Source organism: Pituophis catenifer, unplaced genomic scaffold (assembly GCF_029215685.1).
Source record: "Pituophis catenifer annectens isolate HBS135680 unplaced genomic scaffold, rPitCat1.0.hap2 SCAF_2, whole genome shotgun sequence".
In the NCBI taxonomy this organism is placed as follows: Eukaryota; Metazoa; Chordata; class Lepidosauria; order Squamata; family Colubridae; genus Pituophis; species Pituophis catenifer.
The window spans coordinates 252,718,621-252,741,622 of NW_027256882.1; the positions used below are offsets into that span (position 1 = coordinate 252,718,621).

Consider the following 23,002-nt stretch of genomic DNA (forward strand, 5'->3'; position numbering starts at 1 on the left):
GATTTAGGGCCACAGTTGGCCCTGGAATCTGGGTTGTTGAGCGAAGCAGTCATTAAGCGAGACACCATTTGACTGCTTCGCTCAACAACTGCAATTCTGACTCTCCCACTTGCAGTTGTTAAGCGATCTCATGTGTTGTTAAGTAGATGAATTGAGGATAAGGCACATTGGGTGCTTCAGCAAGGTGATGCAAGCCCTGTAAAGTGTCACTCTGACACTGAAAATCCTCCCTGCGAGTAGGATTTTCAGTTCCAGTGTGGTTGTACATGGCCTACACTTGGCTTTCTCGCTTGCCAGAGCCAGCCCATTCTGCTTACATTAATTCTGTCTCTCTGCTCTGGCTCCTACTAAGCAACCCAAGCCTGCAATTGCTTAGGAATGACAGGAATTGATGAAACAATTTTGCAAAAGAGCCTTGTCTCTCAGCAAAAAAACAACAGCAAACAGTTGGAAGGGTTACTTTTTGCAAAAGTTTGGCAGCTGCTGTGAAGTGTCAAATTCTCCCTGCTTCCTCTCTAGAAATCTACTTGATGAATCTGCTTCTTCTCTAGGAATCCATATGATGTTTCTAGCTCTTAGGAAGCTAAGTAGACAAATTCATGCATATATATCTTTCTTACAGAAAATTACTCATTCAATTTACTCCAGAGTAAACATTAGATAACTGTTTAAACAGTAATAATTATCATTAACATGGGAGGAAGGTTGAATCAATCATTTAAATACTTTTTAGGAACATAACCTTATTTTCACCTTCCTAAATGTGTCCTTATTACTACACGGTTAATGTTTACAACCTCTATCCCTCAAAGTGATGCAACTCAATTGTTTTTTTTTAAAATGCATTCATTTTATCTGTTTAAAAATCATTCAATCTGTTTCAAATATCATGGTGTTGATTTTGTTTTTAGGAGTCTGTGGCACATTCCATTGACATATCTTACCAATAAATGTAATGACGTTCAGAGGTTCTTGCTGACAACCAAAACAAGTAAGTTTAACTCAAACCGTGGAGACCTACATAAGATTTCAAACATTAAACAACAGAGGTGTTGCTTAACTCAAAACCATTGTGAGGTTGCTTTATTTATTTTTTTGTTCACAAAGCATTTTGCATAATTCTTTTAAATATATATTTCAATCAGTTATTGATACATTAATACATTTTTGGAAGAATTCAAAACTTAGGGAATATTGAATTTTAGGATTGTAATATTTTTTCAGTCATTAAAAATCAGGTGCATATCCACATATTGAAGGTATGCTTTCGAAAAAGAATGTGGCAAAAATCCTTATTTATAACTTTTTTTAAAAAAAATTGATTTATATGCCGCCCTTCTCCGAAGACTCAGGGCGGCTTACAGTGTGTTAAGCAATAGCCTTCATACTTTTGTATATTTATACAAAGTCAGTTTATTGCCCCCACAATCTGGGTCCTCATTTTACCTACCTTTGAAAGGATGGAAGGCTGAGTCAACTTGAGCCTGGTGAGATTTGAACTTGCAGTAATTGCAGGCAGCTGATGTTAATAACAGTTAATAACAGTGCTTTAGTCTGCTGCACCACCAGGGTGATGAATGTAAATAAATCAAGTTTACATTGTGATATTGTGATATTGTGATATTGATATTGAATTGTGATATATATGATATATTTTGATTTTAGATGCCATAGTCCTCCCAGAAGAAGTGGATTGGATAAAATTTAATGTAGGAATGAATGGTTATTATATTGTGCATTATGGAGATCATGGCTGGGATTCTCTAATTCGCCTGTTAAAAGACAATCATGAAAAAATAAGCAGCAATGATCGAGCAAGCCTCATTAACAATGTATTCCAGCTGGTGAGGTAAGAGTGCAAGATTTGCACATGCCTAATATTTGAGGACTGGGGCAATGAAGGAATTAAATAAGCAAGCAAGCAAGCATGGATGCCTGCTGTAAGAAGCCCCTCATTTAACTTCATTTAACTTCTTTAAAAGAAAGATGGGAGAAACAAGCATATTCCACATTTGTGCAGGAGGCACTGGTTGAAGTAATACAGAATATCTGAATGTATCCAAAGGTAGGGCACATCATGAGCTAAGAAAGGAAATAGCTGTTGTATATTGAGAAATAGAGTTAGAATGTCAGACATGTTATGCACCCTTGTACTGTTCTGATTTTCCTAGCTGAGAATTGTGCCAAAGGATTTAAAGATAATCCAAGGCCATATAAAACATTGTATAAAAAGCCTGTGACTGTAGATGAAAACTGAGCTGAAAGTGTATTGAAGGCCACAGAGCTATACAGGTAGTCCTTGGCCTACGACCACAATTGAGCCCAAAATTTCGGAATGGGATTTTTCGGCTCGGTCTCTTTGCCTTGCCCATTATGCCTTGAGGTTTTCGCCTCTGGGTTATTAGCCACAAACTTTTCTCCTCGGCTGGCCCTCCGCCAGTCTTTCGCCCCGGCACAATGGCCACGGCCCCTCCTCCCAGGCGCTTCACTGCAGCCCATACACAGAAGGAGGTTTCGTCCTAGGTTTTTCGATACCTGGGACACTTAGGACCCAACAAATTAGCTAGAGGGGGAAAGAAGGAAGGAACAGCCTTAGTGAAATGGGAGGGAGAAAGTGGGGGGGAGGGGACTTCCATCTCTGGCTTTTTTTTCAAGAGAAGGAAGAACCCTTTTCAGGCCAGATATCCAAATCGATAACTATTTTTTTTATTTTTTGCAAGGGGAAGAGTTAGTTGCAATTAATTTCTTAACCAAAAGCAACAGATAGTAGCGCTTCAGTTTGTTTGTTTTTTTCTTCCTGAGATGTTTGTGCAGATTTCAGGAGGGGGTGGGGATGGTGTGTGTGTGTTACAACTTGGCATACCAGCAATCCACACACCTTTTGTGCTGTTAATAGGGAATCAAATAGGTGGTGTATTAGGAAGACAAAAGGAGAGAAAATATAACAAAAGATAAACACTGCCAAGAAAGGAATCTGTTGCAGGAAGATGTAAAATCTAAGTTAGGGTATCTGCTCAGGAGCACACACGCACACGCACACGCAGACACGTACACACGCCCGTGCAGATACACACATTATTTGCTATAACCAAATCTTTGTTTTTTCCTACATGAATGAAAGATTTTACTTCTGTCCCAGTTGAAATTAATTGTACTTGTTTCTGCCCATTTCTCCAATTTTTCAAGATGCTCTTGAATCTTGATATTGCTCTCTTAGGCATTTGCTATCTCGATAATTATTTTTTTCTAACCTCTCATTCTAATTATAAATATTTTGAACAACACAGGATCTAACCTTGGTGATATGCCACTTGACACTTTCCCTCAACACAACACACAGCCATCCTTTGTGTCTATCATATCTTTAATAGCTGCCTTATCTGAAAGGGATTTTTCCTAAACATAAATCTCTCCAAGTTCTCTTTAGGAAGCGCTACTATCTGTTGCTTTTGGTTAAGAAATTAATTGCAACTAACTTGTCCCCTTGCAAAAAATAACCCTTTGAACTGGGGGAACTGGCAGGGGCGGGAACAGAGCGCTTTTACAATTTCCTTTTCTTCCTTTCTAAATCTTGAATGGAATATTTGCCAATATCTCCCCCCTTTTTGGGGGGTGGGAATCAATGCCGTAAATTATTCATTGTCATTAGTTATCGATTTGGATATCTGGCCTGAAAAGAGTTCTTCCTTCTCTCGAAAAAAAAGCCAGAGGTGGAAGTCCCCTTCCTCCTTCTCCCTCCTTCTCCCTCCCATTTCACTAAGGCTGTTCCTTCCTTCCTTCCCCCTCTAGCTGATTTTTTGGGCCTTAAGGGTCCCAGGTGTCGAAAAACCTAGGGCAAAACCTCCTTCTGTGTAAGGGCTGCGACAAACCGCCTGGGAGGGAGTGGCCGTGGCCATTGTGCCGGGGCTAAAGACTGGCGGAGGGCCAGCCGAGGAGAAAAGTTTGTGGCTAATAACCCAGAGGCGAAAATCTCAAGGCAAAACAGGCAAGGCGAAGAGACTGAGCTGAAAAGTCCTAGACCCAAAATTTCTGTGGTAAAATGAGACATTTGTGAGTTTTAACCCCTTTTATGACCTTTCTTGCCTCAGTTGTTAAGTGAATCACAGCAGTGGATGAGTTAGTAACCCGGTTGTTAAGTGAATCTGATTTCCTCGTTGACTTTGCTGGTCAGAATGTCGTAAGTAGATCACATGATCCCAGGACACTGCAATTGTCATAAATGTGAACCAGTTGCCAAACATCCAAATTTTGATCATGTGCCCAAAGGGATGCTACAACAGTTGTAAGTGTGAAAAACGGTCATCAGTTACTTTTTTCAGTGCCTTTGTAGCGTTGAACAGTCACTAAACAAACAGTTGTAAATCGAGGACTACCTGTGCCAGTGAAGCTATTGTTCAAGAATTTAGAGCTCTTTCATGGGAGAAGCTGTAATGTATCAGCTGTCATCACTAGCATAGTGCTACAGTACGTTTCAGTGCATTTACTATCTAGGACACAAAATTTATTTGCTTTTTTAGACAAATACATCATTACAAAAAGGTACCTATTGTTTTAACCTGATTACAAATTTATGTTCAACCATGGTAAAAAGAAAAAACTAAAATGTATTTGGTTAATATACATTATTAATTAGAAATTTTATAGCGAAGATGATTCAGACCCTACAAAAATATTATTTTTTAAAACATATTTTCTATTTCCTCAGTGCTGGAAAATTGTCAATTGAAAAAGCTCTTGATTTAACATTATACTTAAAACATGAATCTGAAATTACTCCTGTATATCAAGGACTGAATGAGCTAGTTCCTTTGTATAAACTGCTGGAGAAGACAAACATAAATGACACAGAACAACAATTAAAGGTAAAATAAGAAAGAGTTAAGGCAGAATAAAACTGAATACTTACGTAGATTTTAAAATAATCAGTGGATATGTTCTATGCTAAATGAAATGAATTTTATTTTGTTTCTTTCTAAACTTAAAAATTCCAAGATGGAGTATTTTTTGTAGAATGCTGGTAGTTCTCTATACCACAGTAATGGTACTTGCTCATCGTGGTAGTAAGTCATAAATACATACACACAAACTAACATATTGGCAAAATATTCAAAGATCAGGATTGATCATCAGCATTCTTCATCAGAATTGATTGATTGGACAACATATATAACATAAGCTTGGCTAATGCTAGCCAATGAGGTTTCAAGTCAGATGATGGATTTAGATCTTTTCAGTTGTCATTAGCACTGTAACCACTGCTAACAGCAGTATAAACACATTCCAGCTAACGGTATTACTAGACAAGTTCTCTATTGGAATATGTTCTTAGTTAAATTACTTTAATTTAGCTCCTCCTAGATATAAAATCAGCTGATAAACCTTCAGCTATTTTTTTGTCTTTAGAAAATGTATGAAAATAGGAAATTGGTTAAGAATATTCTTCAAAATAAAGTTACAGTCGGTTAATCTGTAACGCACTAAATTAATTACATGTTTTGTAATATTAAATATTATTGAATGCTATATTTATTTTGGTAAGGATTGTGAGCTGTTAAGCAATGGAACAGCCTGCCCCTTGATTATAGGGGATATAGACATGGAACCCTTGTCATGGTCAGATCACTCGCTCCTTCGCCTGGACCTTCGAACCGCTACACCCTGCCGCAGGGAGGTGGAGCCAATAAGATGGGTCCGCCCCAGGCGCCTGATGGATCCTGATAGGTTCCAGATGGAGCTTGGGCCATTTCCTGAGGATCTAGCACATGACTCGGCTGAGGACCTGGTAGCCGCCTGGGATCGGGCGGCTGGTGGGGCCTTGGACCGAGTCGTGCCTTTGCGGCCTCTGACCCGGTGCCGATCCCGCGCAGCTCCTTGGTTTACTGAGGAGCTGAGGGAAATGAAGCGCCGGAAAAGATGCCTGGAGAGCGGTTGGAGGGCCAGTCTCACTGAATCTGATCGAACACTGGTAAGGTCGCATATTAAGGCCTACCTAGTGGCGATAAAGACGGCAAAGTTTCATTACTTTTCCGCCTCTATTGCATCATCAGGGAATCGTCTGGCCGCCCTGTTTAGGGTGACCCACTCCCTGCTCCATCCGGGAGTGTGGGAGGACCCCCTGGAAGGCAGGGCGGAGGATTTCGGACAATACCTGTATGACAAAATCGCTCAGATCCGGGGGGATTTGGACTCTGACTGGGTAGATCAGGGCAGGGTGACGAGGAATAGTCTTGAGAATGTTATCTGGGAGGAGTTTGATGCTGTGACTCCTGATGATGTGGACAGGATTTTGGGGAGACTTAGTACGGCCACATGTTTACTGGACCCGTGTCCCTCCTGGTTGGTACTGGCTTCCCGGGAGGTTACACGAGGCTGGCTCCAGGGTGTTATCAACGCTTCGTTGAGTGAGGGTTACTTCCCCGCTGCCTTGAAAGAGGCGGTGGTGAGGCCTCTCCTCAAAAAGCCGTCCCTGGATCCGGCAATATTGGCCAACTATTGTTCTGTCTCCAACCTTCGCTTTATGGCGAAGGTTGTTGAGAGTGTGGTCGCGCGACAGTTTCCACAATTCCTGGAGGAAGCATCTTATCTAGATCCGTTCCAGTTGGGTTTCAGGTCTGGGCACAGCACGGAAACGGCATTGGTCACGTTGGTTGATGATCTCTGGAGGGCTCGGGACAGGGGTTGCTCCTCTGTTCTGGTCCTGTTAGACCTCTCAGCGGCTTTTGATACCATCGACCATGGTATCATGCTGCACCGGCTGGAAGAGTTGGGGGTGGGAGGCACCGTATTGCGGTGGTTCTCCTCCTTTCTCTCCGACCGGTCGCAGTTTGTGTTGGCAGGGGGGCAGAGGTCGACCTCGAGGCCTCTCGTCTGTGGAGTGCCGCAGGGATCAGTCCTCTCGCCCCTTCTGTTCAACATTTATGTGAAGCCGCTGGGCGAGATCATCTGTGGCTTCGGGGTGAGATACCATCAGTACGCTGATGACACCCAGCTGTACATCTCCACCCCAGGCCACCCCAACAATGCCCTTGAAGTGATGTCTCAGTGCCTGGAGGCTGTGCGGATCTGGATGGGGAGGAACAGGCTCAAGCTCAACCCTTCCAAGACTGAGTGGCTGTGGCTCCCGGCATCCCGATATAGTCAGCTGACTATTGGGGGCGAGTCCTTGGTCCCCACAGAAAGGGCTCGCAATCTGGGAGTTCTCCTGGATATGCAGCTGTCCTTGGAGGAACATCTGACGGCTGTAACCAGGGGGACCTTTTATCAGGTTCGCCTGATTCGCCAGTTGCGGCCCTTTCTTGATCGGGATTCCCTGTGCACAGTCACTCACGCCCTCGTCACCTCTCGCCTTGACTACTGCAATGCTCTCTACATGGGGCTCCCCTTGAGGGGCACCCGGAGGCTCCAGCTGGTCCAGAACGCAGCAGCGCGGGTAGTGATGGGAGCAGCATGGCGCTCCCATGTAACACCGCTCCTGCGCGAGCTGCACTGGCTCCCGGTGGTCTTCCGGGTGCGCTTCAAGGTGTTGGTTATCACCTTTAAAGCGCTCCATGGCATAGGGCCTAGCTATCTTCGAGACCGCCTGCTGCTACCGACGACCTCCCAGCGACCTGTGCGCTCCCACAGAGAGGGCCTCCTCAGGGTGCCATCAGCCAAACAATGTAGGCTGGTGACCCCCAGGGGGAGAGCCTTCTCTGTGGGGGCACCTACCCTCTGGAATCAGCTGCCCCCAGAGATAAGGAGAATCCAAGACCTCAGTGCCTTCCGCCGTGCCCTTAAAACCCACTTTTTCCAGCAAGCCGGGCTGGCTTAGGAAGAAATTTTTTAAAATTTTTAAATGTTTAATTGGTTTGTGGTTTTTTAAATTTTGGGCCAAATTTATATAGATTTTAATTGTTTTTAATATTTGTATTTCATGTTTTTAATTCTGGCTGTGCACCGGCCTGAGTCCTCAGGGAGAAGGGCGGTATATAAATTGAAAATAAATAAATAAAAAAATAAAAAGTCATGAGAGCTCCAACACTTGAGGTTTTCAAGTAAAGCCTGGACAATCATTGGTGTGGCATAACAATGTTCCTACGCTGGGCAGATGGCTGGGGTAGAAGACCTGAATGGTCTTTTCGATCCTATAATACTGTGTCTCTAAATCAGGGGTTCCCAACCTGTGGGCCACGGCTGTGGCTTATTTACAACCAGGCCACATGAGCACAACCAACTCATGCGAGCCCCACTCATGCGAGCCCCATTCTTGCAAGCGGTAGGCACCGGGGTTCACAGCCCATTCACATGCCCGCCGCTCACACAAATGAATGTGCACACAATAGCCCTCACACAAACCATCCCCTCTTCCCCTCCCTCCCCCTGACCAACCTGGAAAGGTTGGGAAATTCTGCTCTAAAGGATTGTCTGCTTCTCAGTTTCAAGAAATCAAATTACTTGGGAGTTTTAAAAAAATATGCACACCTATGTTCATTCTTGAACAGTTTTCCGGGCCTAGACAGAGTCAATGGAGTATCTTGCATTCCTTTATAGTTTGGCAAATAAAAGTAGTAAATATAGGACAAAGCTGCAAAGCATGAGTTTTCAATTACTTCTTTTTTTTTTTTTTTAACAATCCCTTCCTTTAATGTTTTAGTAATCCCTAAAGCACGGATACTGTTACCTATCCCTTTCCTTAATCCCTTCTTTTTAATGTCTTTTAATAATCGCCAAAGCATTGATGAAGTTACTTAGTTGGGTAATGAAACATCTCCAAGCAAACAACAAACTCAGACAGTGCCAAGGACTCCACAGTTCAACCCTGAGCTACAGATGTTCTCTTTTGTTGGAATCTCTTCTCTTTGTACAGACTAGAGTGATGTTATGACTATTCTAAGAACAATGCATAGGCATGCATATGCACTGTATGATTACAATTTTATAAACAAGATCACATATATGAAATAATTTCTATATTTTTTGTTATTAAAGGAAATTGTTCCTTAAACCATAGGGAGTGTGCATCCTATCCAGCTTTCTGTTTGTGATTTATGAAAGATACAAGCAATATGACTTTAGATTGAATAACAAGATTGTTGGTTGCTGCTTTAAATAATTGATTTACATTTATTACAACCTTATTTTTTTATTTCACGAATCACTCTAGGCATACATAGTAAATCTATTTAAAAATATGATTGACAAACAGTCTTGGGATGATGAAGGTACCGTGTCTGAGCAAATACTTCGAACCTCCCTACTTACGTTTGCATGTGTACGTAAATACAAACCATGTGTAGACAAGGCACAAGAGTACTTCACGAAATGGAAGGACTCAGATGGAACTCTGAAGTACGTATTTCACTTTTTAAGGGTGCTTAGACAATATCCTTCTGTCTTCAGGAAGAAGACTTCTATTCAGGGGTCATGTAATCCTGTTTGGTGGGAGATACACTTTGCAAACTGAATCAAATAAATAGCGTTAATTTAATATTTCTTTCTCAGAGAATAATATGAGCACAATTTGTTACAGATTGCCGAATAACATTAAGATGGCAGTATATGCTGTTGGAATACAAACAGATGAAAACTGGGATTTCCTTTTCAGCAAGTATCAGTTACCTGAATTCGATACTGAAAAGAATCAGATTGAAGTTGTACTGTGTCTGAGCCAAAACAAAGAAAAGCTTCACTGGTAAGCATTCTTCAAGTAACATGGGTGATTTTAAATTCAAAGGAACTAGCTCATATATTAACATTGTAGCTCTCTCAATACACATTTCTTACATTTTCATGATCACTTAATAGTTATGCAATAACTGTTTCTGGGGGACAACAATTATAATCAAATTATAATTGTTTAATTATACATTAATTGCACATGTTGTTAAATGCAGAGAAATGCAGTTTGATATTACTATTACTTTGGGGTCAGTAGGCAACTCAAGCTTGGATGGAAAAAGGAAGAATTGACAAATTTTTTAATACCAAGTAGGAAACAGCTGAACAGAGCTTTTAATCTTCTGTCCCAGACTATATTTTCTTCATCTTTATCTTTTGCCCTGTTTAATATTTATTTATATTTTGTCAGTAGAATGTTATTTCATTAAAAAGCCATTCCACAGTTACAATTAGCTTTTTTATAAATAATTTTTATTAAAAGGTTTTACCAAGATTTTAAAAACTACGGAAACATAGAACAGAAAAATATTATAAAAGCGTAGAAAAATGAATAAATAAAAAGCAAGATGTCTAAAATGACTAAAATCTTCTTTGCAGAGGTTATAAACATAGCAATTACCATCTTTACCCTCCCATCATACTTCCTTTCTTCCCGCAGACAAATATCAACCATTCAGTTTTATTCATTGTCAGCAAAAAGTCTATACAGGGTTTCCAGTCTTTTAAAAAAGTAGTTTTTGCATTGACTTGCAAGTCAAATTACCTATTTCTGTAAACTCAGCCATCTTTATAATCCACTCATCCATTACTGATGTTTCTGAACAGATAGTCTTCCACTTATGACCACAATTGAGCCCAAAATTTCTGTTGCTAAGCAAATCAGTTGTTGAGTTTTGCCCCATCTTACAACCTTTTTTGTCACAGTTATTAAGTTAATTACTGCAGTTGTTATTAGTAACACAGTTGTTTAGTGAAATTGGCTTCCCCATTGGCTTTGCTTGTCAGAAGGTCACAAAAGGTGATCACATGACCCCAGGACACTGCAACCATCACAAATACAAACCAGTTGCCAAGCATCTGAATTTCGATCATGTCAACATGGGGATGTGGCAACACTCGTAAGTGTGAAAAATGGTCATAAGTCACTTTGTTCAATGTTGTTTTAACTTCAAACAGTCACTAACCAAATGGTTGTAAATTGAGGACTTCCTGTAGTCTTCCATCCTTGTGTATATAATAGCCTCAAAGTTACTCTATATAAGACCAATCATCCATAAGCCTTTTCTAATTGATAGTTCATAAAACCTAGTAAGAAAGTTCCAGTTTTATCTGAATATTAGTTTTTCAAACGCTCTGATCACCATGTGTTTTGTTTATGCATTTGTGTCCAGTATGTTTTTTGCTCTTTGACATCATGCATGAGAAAATGTCTTTTCATGTTTTTCACATTTCCAACAATGATTAGAAGTATCTTTATACATCTTAAGACAACTTTTCTGGGGTCATGCAACATCATTTTTAAAACGTTTGCACTGAACTTTCCGGGACTTTCAGACCCTTTAACTTGCTTTTCCTCCATTTTGAATCTCAACAAAAAATTATATATTTTATCTCATTCTATTCCTGGTCCTTTTAAAATCTATACTAAATATTTTAATTGCACATATTAAAACTATTGAACACTAAATCCCTCTGCAGTCAGTTATTTTTCCTATTTTCCTGTACTAGCAAGTCTTTATATGTTAATCCATATTCACAATCAGCTTTTTCAAAACATCAACTTCCTTTATGTTGTGCATATATTCTACTTTACATATATTAGACAAAAGAAGCTTCCAAATAAATGACTGTTTTTAACTGATATATTTGCATCTAGGCCACCTAGAAACATGGGATAAATCAATTATTGTTTTGTGAAACAATATTGCCAAGATGGGGCTAGACAAGAAAATCAGAACATAATTACTTTGGGGGAGTACTAGCCATGCACTCATTGAGTGAATCAATGAGAGAACAAATTAAAAAGCTGCATTATTTGTTGTACTCCTTGTTAGCTTCAATAAGGGATATAATTTTCTTAACAAATTTCTGCACATATTTCATGTATCCATGCTTAATTGAAAAACTTGTTTGTTCTTTTTAGGCTAATGGATCAAGCATTGCAAGGTGACATAATAAAGACTCAGGAACTTCCTTCTATAGTTATTAGCGTTGGAAGGAATCCTTATGGATATCAATTAGCTTGGAAGTTTTTAAAACAAAACTGGCAGAAACTTGTAAAAAAGTATGTATGACCTTCATGTTCTTGCACTTTATTTTGTTTTGAGGAAGCCTACAAAACTGTTTACTCTGTTGATGTTTGCTGTTGGTTTTGTTTGTTTTTCTTGTAGATTTGACCTTGGCTCACACTCACTTGCACACATGATTACCGGCATAACAAATCACTATTCCACAAAGGAACAGCTTGCTGAGGTAAATATATCTTTGACAGTCTATATAAGTAAATGTGACACAATATTTTTTATCTTAAATCAGTGCAAACCATTTTTATATAGAGAGAATCAAATTGGTAAGAATATATAATAATGTTTAGTTTTGTGTTTGTGTATATAAAGATACATATGTTTGTGCTTTCAAACTAATTTTGACTTATAGCAATTGTATAGACAAGTTCATGCATTCTTCTGCAACATTTTTGAAGGGATTTGCCATTGTCTTCTCCTAGGGCTGAAAGAGTAACTGGCTCAAGGTCACCCAGCTGGCTGTACTAAACTTATTCTAATCAACACACACACACACACACACACACACACACATATACATACATATCACACACACACACACACACATATCTCCAAATAATTGACTCATGCTAGCTTACAACAAAACACAACATCATTATAAGATCAGCAGATCAAAATCACTTCAAGCAATAATCACGATACTATTCAATTAATTAATACAGTAACAAAATCCAGTTTTAGACTTCCAAAGGCCCTCTGGAAGAGTAGAGTTTCATTACCTTCTAGGAGCTCATAACTAAGCATATGGGAGTTCATGGAAAAACAGCGTTTTCTAGTTTCCCAAGTCACCTCCCCTCATGAAAATTGGGCCAAAAGCAGTTTCTCAGGGTAGAAGGTTAACAGTAGTTGGAAAAGGCAGCCTTGAGGTTCACCAGCTGCTAAGCCATGTGGGGCTTTATAAATAAAACTAGAACCTTCAATTGGACCTGGAAACAAATTAATAACCAATTTAGGTGTAGGAGAAGGACTGGCAGAACTAGGGGAGGGATGAAAAAAGGGGTCAGCCTAAATAGCCATAAACAAATCAAGTCCAACCCCCCCCCCAATCCAGTTGATCTTGACCCTTATCTACCTGTAATCAGACATTGACTGTTAGCTGAGAAGATTCCTATGTGTAGCTTTTAACAATAACAGTTAAATTGAACCTTCACATGTGGACCTGTTTTTTTGTGCCTGACAGTAGGCCTTGCAAAATTTGCCTGACATGACATCTGGCATTACAAAATGTTAAAACTTTTAAAACTCAATGAACTAGTCTTTATTTCTGTATATTGTAAAAATACCCTGATTGTGTTCTAAATGACTGATTTGAATAAGAAAAGAAACATCCTTAAAATGAGCACACAAGCACATTCTCAATGTGAACATCATCCTTGCAGAGCATCGTGCTTACAGTTTGAGAGTGATTGCTTGAATGCAGATGGAGGATGCCTGTGTTCAGCACCGTGTTCCCTCCCCTCATTGACTTTTTAAATCTGTGTTATGCTTAGTTATTGCAGAAATAGTTCATAGCTTGACAGCGTGCATTAAGTATAAAAGACTAGTTTTGAAATGGTATATTGTCAACACGGTAGTACACCCAATTTATTACATTTTGTTTGTATGTGTTCCTACATTTTTCATTTGGAAATGAGTGGGGCTTGAGAATGAGTACTTCTGAGATAGCTGCTGCCTCTGTGAGAAAGGAGGGGAAAAATGCAACTATTCACGACCATCCAGAAAATGGAGGCATGTGGGAATGATCCATATCTCTTAAGAGAGTGTCTCATCACTAACCAGGCTCCTCCTCCTCGTCAACTGGAATATATTTTTTATTTTCAACTCCTTTCTGGTTGAAGGCATAGTGAGAAAGGAGAGATAAGCATGACGGAATAGTTTTGAATACCATCCCATGGCATATGGTATTCAGTAATAAGTCTATTTGAGAAAACTAGTTTTCTGTTGCTACTTTGGTAGGAATCCTACAAGAATCAGTTGTATTTCTCTATGTATTTCCTCAATAGGTAAAAAATTATTTCAGCTCAATGGACAAAAAAACTTCAGAGCTCCGTGCTGTTCAACAAGCAATAGAAACAATTGAGGAAAATATCCAGTGGATGGATAAGAACCTTGAAAAAATCAAGACATGGTTACAGATTAATAGCAAAGTGTGAAATTGTATGTGAACTATTGATTCAGAATTGACAAGTAAGTTCTCAAAACTATACATACTGTCTATAAATGGATAGAAATCTCTGCAACAGGATTGTTCCTTAATATATTTAAAATTATTCCACTTGGGCTAAGTTGGGGCTTGTGGAAACAAATTAAAGGCAAGAAAACAGTACAGTTTTTACCACTATAATAATTCCCGATTTCTGGGAGTAAAAGTTGAGAAGTATATTTTTGGCTTGGAATGTATCATTTCCAAAGACCTCTGCATTGTTAAAATATGCTGAAATATTAGAATTCTCGGTGAAACAAAATGGCAGAGTATTACCCTCCAAAATAAGTTGTGCTGTTTTAAATTTGATCATTTATAGTTGAGTAGCATTGAATTTCAATAATTAAGACACAATTCCTAGTGGCAAAGTATGTGAAAAGTCCACAATCCATAGCAGCACATAAAAGCAAGGTTGGACTGGTCTGTGAAATGTGTATGCCTAAGGGTTAGGTAATAGGAATTGAGAAGATATAACAGCATATTTAAGGTATTTTTGATAGAATTCAGGTTGCAACAGAATACAAAATAACAAATATAAAGTAATACATAAAATGTTTATTAGTGTGCCACAGTCAAGAACAGTTCAGTATTGACATTACATGTAATTAAGGACAGTCTCATTGTCTTCAGTATGAAAGATGTAATCCACAAGGAAATCTTTTATTGAATCCATTTGAAAAAAGTAAACATCGTGATAGAAAACACCATGCTCCTTCTTTTAATCCCCATGCAGGTGAAAAGGAATCACACAGCTAAGATTCCTGGAGCAACTAATGTTGGTTTAGTTTATAGAGTCAGCTGCCTAAGAACAGGTGTGATAATTTTAATATGCAAGTGGGTAGAGAGATTTCAAAGCACATCTGAATCTGGAACTATAGCCATCTCTCACATACCCTGCATGGAATACTTAAAGAAAGGGAAGCACTGAAATCTGATTAAGAACTATTCTGAAATCAGCTGTGCTGTATATCTATACACTAGGACAGTGTTTCTTGAACTTGACAACTTTAAGATGTGTGGACTTCAAATCCCAGAATAGCTGGCTGGGGAATTAAAGGAATTGAAAGGCACACATCTCAAAAGTTGCTAAGTTTGAAAAACACTGCACTATGATAAGGATTATTTGCATGTTCTCAATTCTATGGATGGGTACTATGCCATCCTATGTATTCAGCTCTTGTGTTACATATTGCTCAGAGTAAAGCAGATAGTAGAACAGTTTTGGGAGAGAGGGTTGGTGGGAAAAGTACCAGTTACTTTTCTCTATAAGTTTGGATGTAGTACTATATCCTTCTCAGAAAGCCAATGACAGATGTAGCACAAATGCTTTGTATATGATGCAAGTTTTAGAGGATGGCACTGTTCATTATTTGATAAAAAGCCAAGGCTGCAACGTAGAAGCTTCTACTCTGCTCCCATTTTGAAAACTTTGCAACTATTTACTCATTTTCCCCTAAGTATTCTCCAGCAAAAGTACTCATAGGCAATTGGCCTAAGTAAGAAGGCAACCAAATTCATGATTAAAGCATTCCTTTTTATAACAAACTAGCATAGATTTACTGAGATTTACAGGCACTGTGGGTAGATTATGTGCAAAATTTTGCATATTTCACTCCTATTAAATCCATAAGAAATATCTTTCTTACAAATATAAAGCATTCTTTTCTTCTCAAAACTTAAGAAAATGACCATAATACAGACAATAAAGTAAGTGTCTAGAAAATGTGAGTTCATCCTTGAAAATAGCAAAATAAATGCTTTGCATGCCAACATAGCCCAATACCATAAAATGTCCAAGATGCTATCTTTTTGCAAAACTGCTTTTGTTCAAATGCAGCTGTCCATCAAAATAAAGAATTTTCACACTGGTGATAAACATTCTGAAAAGATAAAAATATATTCTATTCTTAAAAGGAAGTGTGTCAAAACATTCAACATCTGAGGCAAGAAATTTAAAACAAATAACTAAAATATCCAGATTAGCAGGATAAACAGGATTGATTTAAACTTAAACTAACCAATAATGTAGAATGTATAGAGCTGTTCATCTCAACTTTGTAACTTGATACAAAAACAAAAAACCAGGATATGAGAACATAACATTGCATCTATGATGTTTCATATAAATAACATCCTCTTACTGAACATAATTTCCTTGTTTAATCAAATTTGCTTTGCTCCTAAAAGTAAAAACTAGTGTTTCATTAAAAAGGCTAGCAGACACACTCTCTCTCTCTCTCTCTCTCTCTCTCTCTCTCTCTCTCTCTCTCCCTCTCCCTCTCCCTCTCTCCCTCTCTCTCTCTCTCAAAGGTGTTTTTTTTTTTTAATTGGGGAACCAGATGGGGCTTAAGCAAAGGCTGGATGGTGACAGTGGGCACACTCACTCTCTCATTCTTCCCAAGCAGCTGGGAAAGAGGAATTACTGTAGTTCTGAACTTATATTTTGCAGTGTGCTTCAAAATTAACCAGAGGTCTGTAGAAAAAATTAGCTCAGGTACAGCCAACAACAGTCACAAAGAGAATATATTTTTTAAAATGATTTATTCCAACTTCAAGGATTATGGCAGTGATCTATTAGCACCAGAGAGAGCAAGCTTATTTCTTTTGTGAATGATCTAATTTTACTTGTTATTTGTAAGAAACAAGGAGAAAATGAGCCTCTGTATTTTGGTGCTGATATTTTCAGGAGAGGCCTCCAGGGACTGCAAAAAGGGGCTGATGCATCTTGTAGGTTATCCAATCTGTTACTTCAGGTGTACAGCAATGGATCCCTAATGGGAAAGATGTAAGAGGACATCTTATAAAGAAGGCCCCATGTCGGGAAAGATTTTTTAGGACATCAGGATGTGTGCTATGAGTCAAACTAATCTCTGAAATAGTGAAAAACCTATCCTGACGTCAGGGTTTATAACTACAGATTTTCTAAAAGTTAATTCATTCTGAATCACATGCATATTATATATGATAGGTAACTTAGGACTGCCTTACCTGATGACATTTAACTTTTTTTTTGTTTTTCAGATTTTGCAGTGGAAGATTGCTCCTTTGCCTTAAAAGAGAGAAAAAAAGAACCATGACATTAGTTATTGCATCCATGTAGTAAACACTGAATTCACATATTCTGTTATGAATTATGTCTTGGGGGGAGGGGGTGGCTTTGGCTTAGCATGTTCAGTGAAGTTCTGTCAATAGGACAAGGTTAATCATACCATAGTAACGTATGATGCATTAGCCAGGTCATTTAAAAAAAGATAAATAAAGACTTGGGGCAGGGAGTGAGTTTGAAATACACAAAAAATTTTTTGCCACATAGGTTATCCTTGACTTAATCACCATTGGGAAGAAATATCTATTGCTAAGTGATATGGTCATAAAGTATGATACATGACCACATCACTTAGTGACAAGCAATTCCAGTTGTTGCTAGCTAAGGCGACACTCCAATCTAAGTCACTCCAGACTTGATCCCTCCCAGCCCCAATACAAGCATCTAAAACAGCAAAAAGGTTATCATTTACATGTTTAAGAAACTAAGGTAGTAGCTACTATTAAATATGCCTATGAATTTAGGCAAATAATGTACGCAGGCTCCATAAAATCTCCAGAGGATTATTAGCTTTTGCATGAAATTTAGAAATAATGTTCTCATAAGTACGTTTCAGGCCAGGGTATAGTTTCAATTGATTATAGTCATTTTTCTTTGTATCCCCAGAGTTTCACATAGCTCAACCTGAGTATAGCAACAGGTTCCATGATTTCTATTCTAGTAATAGGTGATAGTAATGAAATGAGATTTAAAAAATCAGGCTTCCTGACTAACAAGAGAGGATAAGAGAAATAAGCTTTAAAATTGCACATAAGATGCTTCAGAAATTCTCCAGCTCATACAAGAGACAAAAGTGGAACAAATCACATTAGGTAGAATTGTTATGATAAACAATCTCTTACCTTCTTGGGTGTTTTGGATTTCTTTTCCTCCTTCCTAGTTTTAGATGAGGCAGCACCTTTTGATTTCTCCTCCTATGCCCAACAGAGAAAAATGCTTGTTTGTGTTCTAAGAAATAACATCTTTTCAAAGTGTAGTTGCACAAGATACATACAGGTGGTCCTTAATTTATGGCCACAATTGGGGCAAAAATGGTCCTGAAGCAAATCACATTTATGTGAATCCAGCTTCCTTCAATTAACATTTCTTGTTAAAAGCCAGTTGGGAAGGTCACTAATCATGATTAGGTAACCACAGGATGCTGCTACCGGTTGTAAATGTAATCTGATTTGGCAAATGCCTGAATTTTAATCACATGACTATGGTGGCAATGCAGTGGTCCTAACTTTGAAGACAGGTCAACAATTACTTTTCCCTATTTCAACCATCATTAAATGGATCATCGTTAAGTCAAATATTACCTATAAAGAAAAACTGAAATTCATATGATGGAGATCTGAAGGGTTCAGAATAACTGAAAGGAGAAGCTAAAACTAGTTGTTATAGAACACTGTATATAGTTCCATACTATAAGTTTAGGAGGCATTATGTTTTTATATAATGGAGCTGCTGAGACTTTAGTTAAGGGAACACATGACTGCGGGAAATTAGATCTCCTGCCAAGCATCTCCTTTTCTGGTTCTGCTTTCTCTCTCTTATGGAAGATATAGGTTTTCTAAATCTTAATGTTTAAACATGCAGGTTCATGCATATATTTTTATTTATGGTGTAAGAATAAAGTCTTGCATTTTATTGAGGGCATATCAACATGCACATGGGAAAACTGTACCCTATTTGTATTTTTCTTAGAGAGACAAACAAACAAAAAGAAGCCTATACTTAGCACAACTTTATTATGAGAAAAGCTTTATTAGCTTTTATTTATTAGAGACATTCAAAACAACTTGTATTTTTGATGAGTGAAGACTTTCTTTGGATAATTTAGGCAGCATTTGCATTGGAGACATTCTTGAGAACTCAGATTTACAACTAAGAACTAAAAGCAAGAACAGGCATTTAATACTTGTTCCCTCATTCCATTTGATTCTTAAGAAACCTGAATTAGCATTTAAAACAACCAACTCTTTGCTCCATTATTTGAGTTAATTTATGCATGTTCCTGAAAAAACTAGAAGTAAAATGCCACTCTTAAACAGTATTTGTTTAACAGGTTATTCTTAGCTTTAAAAGCTAATGTGGGATTAACCTCAGCTATATTCTTATATTTGGTAGAATTTTTAATAACCTAAAAATCAGGTTCCCTAAAAATTAAACCAAACCTATCAAAAGAAGGAGTTTTGATAAAGCTATATGCAAATAATTGTGAGTAGGTAAACCATGAATTCTGTATTTTTAAAGAATATTTAAATGAATCCAGTCCTCAAATTCTCATGGAAATAGGAAAGGAAATAAAATTATACAAGCAAAATTAAAAACATTAAAAAATGCATATTCTAAAAACAGGCAGATGGCGCTCTAGTATAAAGCATAGTATAAATGGGGATGTTTTACTTATTTAGAGGAGTGGCATTAAACTGAGAAAACATAAAACTATTTTTCTATTAAATGTTGGCATTGGATAACCGCAAGAGACAAAACATGAATAAATAAATAAATGAATAAAATGAATAAATTCATTTCACACAGTATCCATGATAAAAAGCCAGAGCTAACCATGTTTATTACAATCAACCAAATGACACAGAAGAGAATAAGCTTTCAAGTTTCAAAAACTCTTACAGTGTGTTTTGCTATATGATTAAGAACACAGATAGTTTTCAAATTATTTTTCAACGTATTTTTCTCCTTTTTCCTGGTCTATTTCCTTACTGAAGAATTCTTGAAGCTCAAAACTTGGACATAATGAAGGTCTAATAAAGATTGTTGAACCAAAGATGTTGAATTTCTTCTGACACATCAGTATGGATTCTCATGCATAATAGAAAAAAGATCCATTATACACATTTAGGCAATATGGTGTACTGGTGAATGTGCATGCCTAGAAACCAGGAGACAGAGTTCTAGACCTTCCTTAGGCATGAAAGCTGGTTGGGTAACTTTGGGCCAATCTGTGTTTTTCAGCCCAGCCAAACTCAAGGTGGTGTTGGAGAGAAAATAAGAGGCAGAAGTACTATGTTTGCTTGTTGCCTTAAGGGCAAGGTAAAATAGTAGGTCGTGCAACTCTGATTTGGGTCATCTTGCACTCTTCAAATAGGATTCTTTCCTAAATACGGCTTACATTCAACAAGTAGAATGCAAATATTGTATAATATACTTTTTAAAAAATATATTCATTCAGAACCACATAACACATCAAATCTTGCTCAACAGCAGATTTTACTTGCTGTTTATTAAACAGAAGCAAGGCCATTTTGCAAACTACCTTTTGTTACTTTTGTTCCCTTAATGCGGCAGGATGTTAAGACTGATTTAAAGGACATCTGGTCTTGCCAAAAAAGAGGCCTACCTTTGTTGAAGGTGGCTGTGAAACAACAGGTTTACCACAATGGTCAAAATCCCCAGAGAGAGCATCAATGGCTACTGAGTCACTGTCTGGCTTCTGAAATAAGAATAATTACCATTTTAAAGAACAGCAAAATAAGTGCTTTTCCAAGACCATCTTAGAAGACAAGCTCTAAACCAAAATCAGAAATTTAGTTATCAAACATCCGTTTGTGAGTTTCAAACATATTCGGTACAAAAGATAAAGAGCAAATGAAACAAGAACTTTAAAAATGCAGAAATATTTTCAAGTGCCGCAGGTCTTTGTTATTAAAATTAAAACCATCCTTCTCTTTAATGCTCACCACTGGATCCTACTTCCTGAGGTCCTTCCCTGGTACATGGGGTTAATTGATATGAATTGACCACCACTGGGAACAAAAGCCCACCAAGTTGCAGCAGCAGAAGTAATAAAAGTACTCCGTTATCACTATCAGAGCTCAGCTCTATTTGGTTTCTAATTCATTATGTGTCATAAGAATCCTGCATTTTTTAAAGAATTTGGTTTCTTGACCTAAAGTTTCTTGAGCTAAACCACCCAGGATCACCTAGGTGAGATGAATAGTGTAGAAATTTAAATAAATAAAACAAGAATTGTTGTTCTTTCCAGTATTATCACAGATAGAAGCTATCTTATTTCTCATTAGTTCTATACAAACTAATCAACCTTTTCATCTGAACAGTATTAAAGTTCATGTTACATTAATGGATTCATATCCATCCTTTTAGTCCTGGAGGTGGATTCATATTTCAATAAACAAAGCCAATCTACTGACAAGCAAGCACAGGATAGAATTGAAAGTAATACTTCCTTACCGTTTGTTCTTTGGGTTTCTCACCATCTTTATCTTTTGCCTTTATAGGCTTATCCTTTGACAAAGGTAAACATAATTAAGTATCAGTTTCATTCACCAACCTATTCAAGTCTACTCTAGTCATCTATTTTAAATAATCTAGAATGCTTGTTAGATTGTTCAACTTTTCCTAATTCTGTTTGTTCAAGACTATCTTCATGTTCTTCAAAAGTTGCATTCTGCATGCTGAAACTTTAAATGTTTTATTATATTTATGGAAAACTGTACCACCAGCACAAAACTGAGTGATGGAAATCACTCACTGGAGTGGATGGATCACTGGAAATTTTCAAGAAAAGATTGGACAATCATTTGTCCGGAATGGTATAAGGATTCCTGCCTGGGGCAGAGGGCTGGACTAGAAGACCCCCAAGGTATTTTCCAGTCCTATGTTTGCATGTATGTAAAACACAGTTTCAAAAAATATAAAGGCAGCATGATGCTTTTATTTTCAATGTTAAGCAATCTGCTGAAGTTGCCCTGAAGCATCCTTCCCTAACTTTGATTCTTATAGACAATGACTCCCATGATTCTTGATTAACAGAACTCATCTTGACATGCTAAAGGATGTTCAACTTAAACACATTTAGAAGACTCTAGACTGGGCAATACTGTTGTTTATGAGGTAGCATACATTTAAATACTAGGGGCATCCTGCATTTGTTCTTTACCAATGTTATTTGACAGTCTAGTCCTGCTTCAGTACATTTATTTCTTTAAGAAAAACCTGAAGTTGTAAGTTTGACTTTAAAAGTATCTATTTACCTTTTCATCGGAGTCCAGAAGATGTCTATATTCAGGAGGGATTGTATCATCTCTTTCTCCAAGTTTGTCTAAATGTTCTGCTTTGGCTTTTTCCTGTAAAAAGCGGGGGTTTTTTAAATACACTTATTTTTTAGAGAAATCTAATGAATCCCAACCATGATTTATAGATGACAATCTCATCTATATCTCAGCAGTACACTTGGTAATCTTTTCAGAAGAATGAAAATGTTTAAAAACTAATGTCACATAAACATTACAAAAAATACCACAAAACATTGCAGATTCAAGTATATGACATGTTTTACAATGCCATCTAAATGCAAAGCAACATACATTTTTTTTGTAAATTAGTTGAAGAAATACTAGAACATTTTAAGACATTTAAAAATATTTTTAAGTCAGGTCTCTGTGAATTTTCTGTTCTTTGGTGCACAGCCTTTTGTAAAAATTAACAGATTATATATAAACAAATTTGTAGTTTTTAAGTAACGTTTTTCTTGCACAGGTATAATAGAATTCTTTTAGAATAGAATAGAATTGTTTTATTTTTTATTGGCCAAGTGTGATTGGACACACAAGGAATTTGTCTTTGGTATATATGCTCTCAGTGTACATAAGGAGAATAAAATACATTCATCAAGAATAAAAAGATACAACACTTAGTGATAGTCAAGATTACTAATAAGCTATCAAATCGTACTGGGAAACAAGTAAAAACAATATGAATTGAAAG

General features: G+C 37.5%; 2 protein-coding genes across 6 annotated transcripts in view; one reads left to right on the top strand and one right to left on the bottom strand.

The window, feature by feature from the left end:
- The window catches only part of ERAP1 (endoplasmic reticulum aminopeptidase 1), a 30,280-nt gene extending 13,000 nt beyond the window's left edge, over window positions 1-17,280 (top strand). Inside the window, exons 12-20 of the mRNA XM_070938767.1 lie at window positions 912-991; window positions 1,666-1,849; window positions 4,706-4,862; window positions 9,143-9,327; window positions 9,509-9,670; window positions 11,801-11,941; window positions 12,048-12,129; window positions 13,964-14,147; window positions 17,185-17,280. Of these exons, the coding sequence (XP_070794868.1) occupies window positions 912-991; window positions 1,666-1,849; window positions 4,706-4,862; window positions 9,143-9,327; window positions 9,509-9,670; window positions 11,801-11,941; window positions 12,048-12,129; window positions 13,964-14,113 (1,141 nt within the window). The 3' untranslated portion in view covers window positions 14,114-14,147; window positions 17,185-17,280. The remainder of the gene's footprint in view (window positions 1-911; window positions 992-1,665; window positions 1,850-4,705; window positions 4,863-9,142; window positions 9,328-9,508; window positions 9,671-11,800; window positions 11,942-12,047; window positions 12,130-13,963; window positions 14,148-17,184) is intronic.
- CAST (calpastatin) overlaps window positions 14,699-23,002 on the bottom strand; it is an 80,912-nt gene continuing 72,608 nt past the window's right edge. For 4 of the 5 annotated variants that reach the window (XM_070938770.1, XM_070938768.1, XM_070938772.1 and 1 more), the window contains 6 exons: window positions 22,270-22,362; window positions 21,467-21,520; window positions 20,616-20,708; window positions 18,112-18,183; window positions 17,152-17,212; window positions 14,699-16,043 (listed from right to left, as the gene is read on the bottom strand). In XM_070938770.1, coding sequence (XP_070794871.1) covers window positions 17,162-17,212; window positions 18,112-18,183; window positions 20,616-20,708; window positions 21,467-21,520; window positions 22,270-22,362 — 363 coding nt within the window. In that variant the 3' untranslated portion in view covers window positions 14,699-16,043; window positions 17,152-17,161. Of the gene's footprint in view, window positions 16,044-16,687; window positions 16,935-17,151; window positions 17,213-18,111; window positions 18,184-20,615; window positions 20,709-21,466; window positions 21,521-22,269; window positions 22,363-23,002 lie in introns of those variants that run through there. The other variant, XM_070938769.1, reaches the window with a different exon arrangement.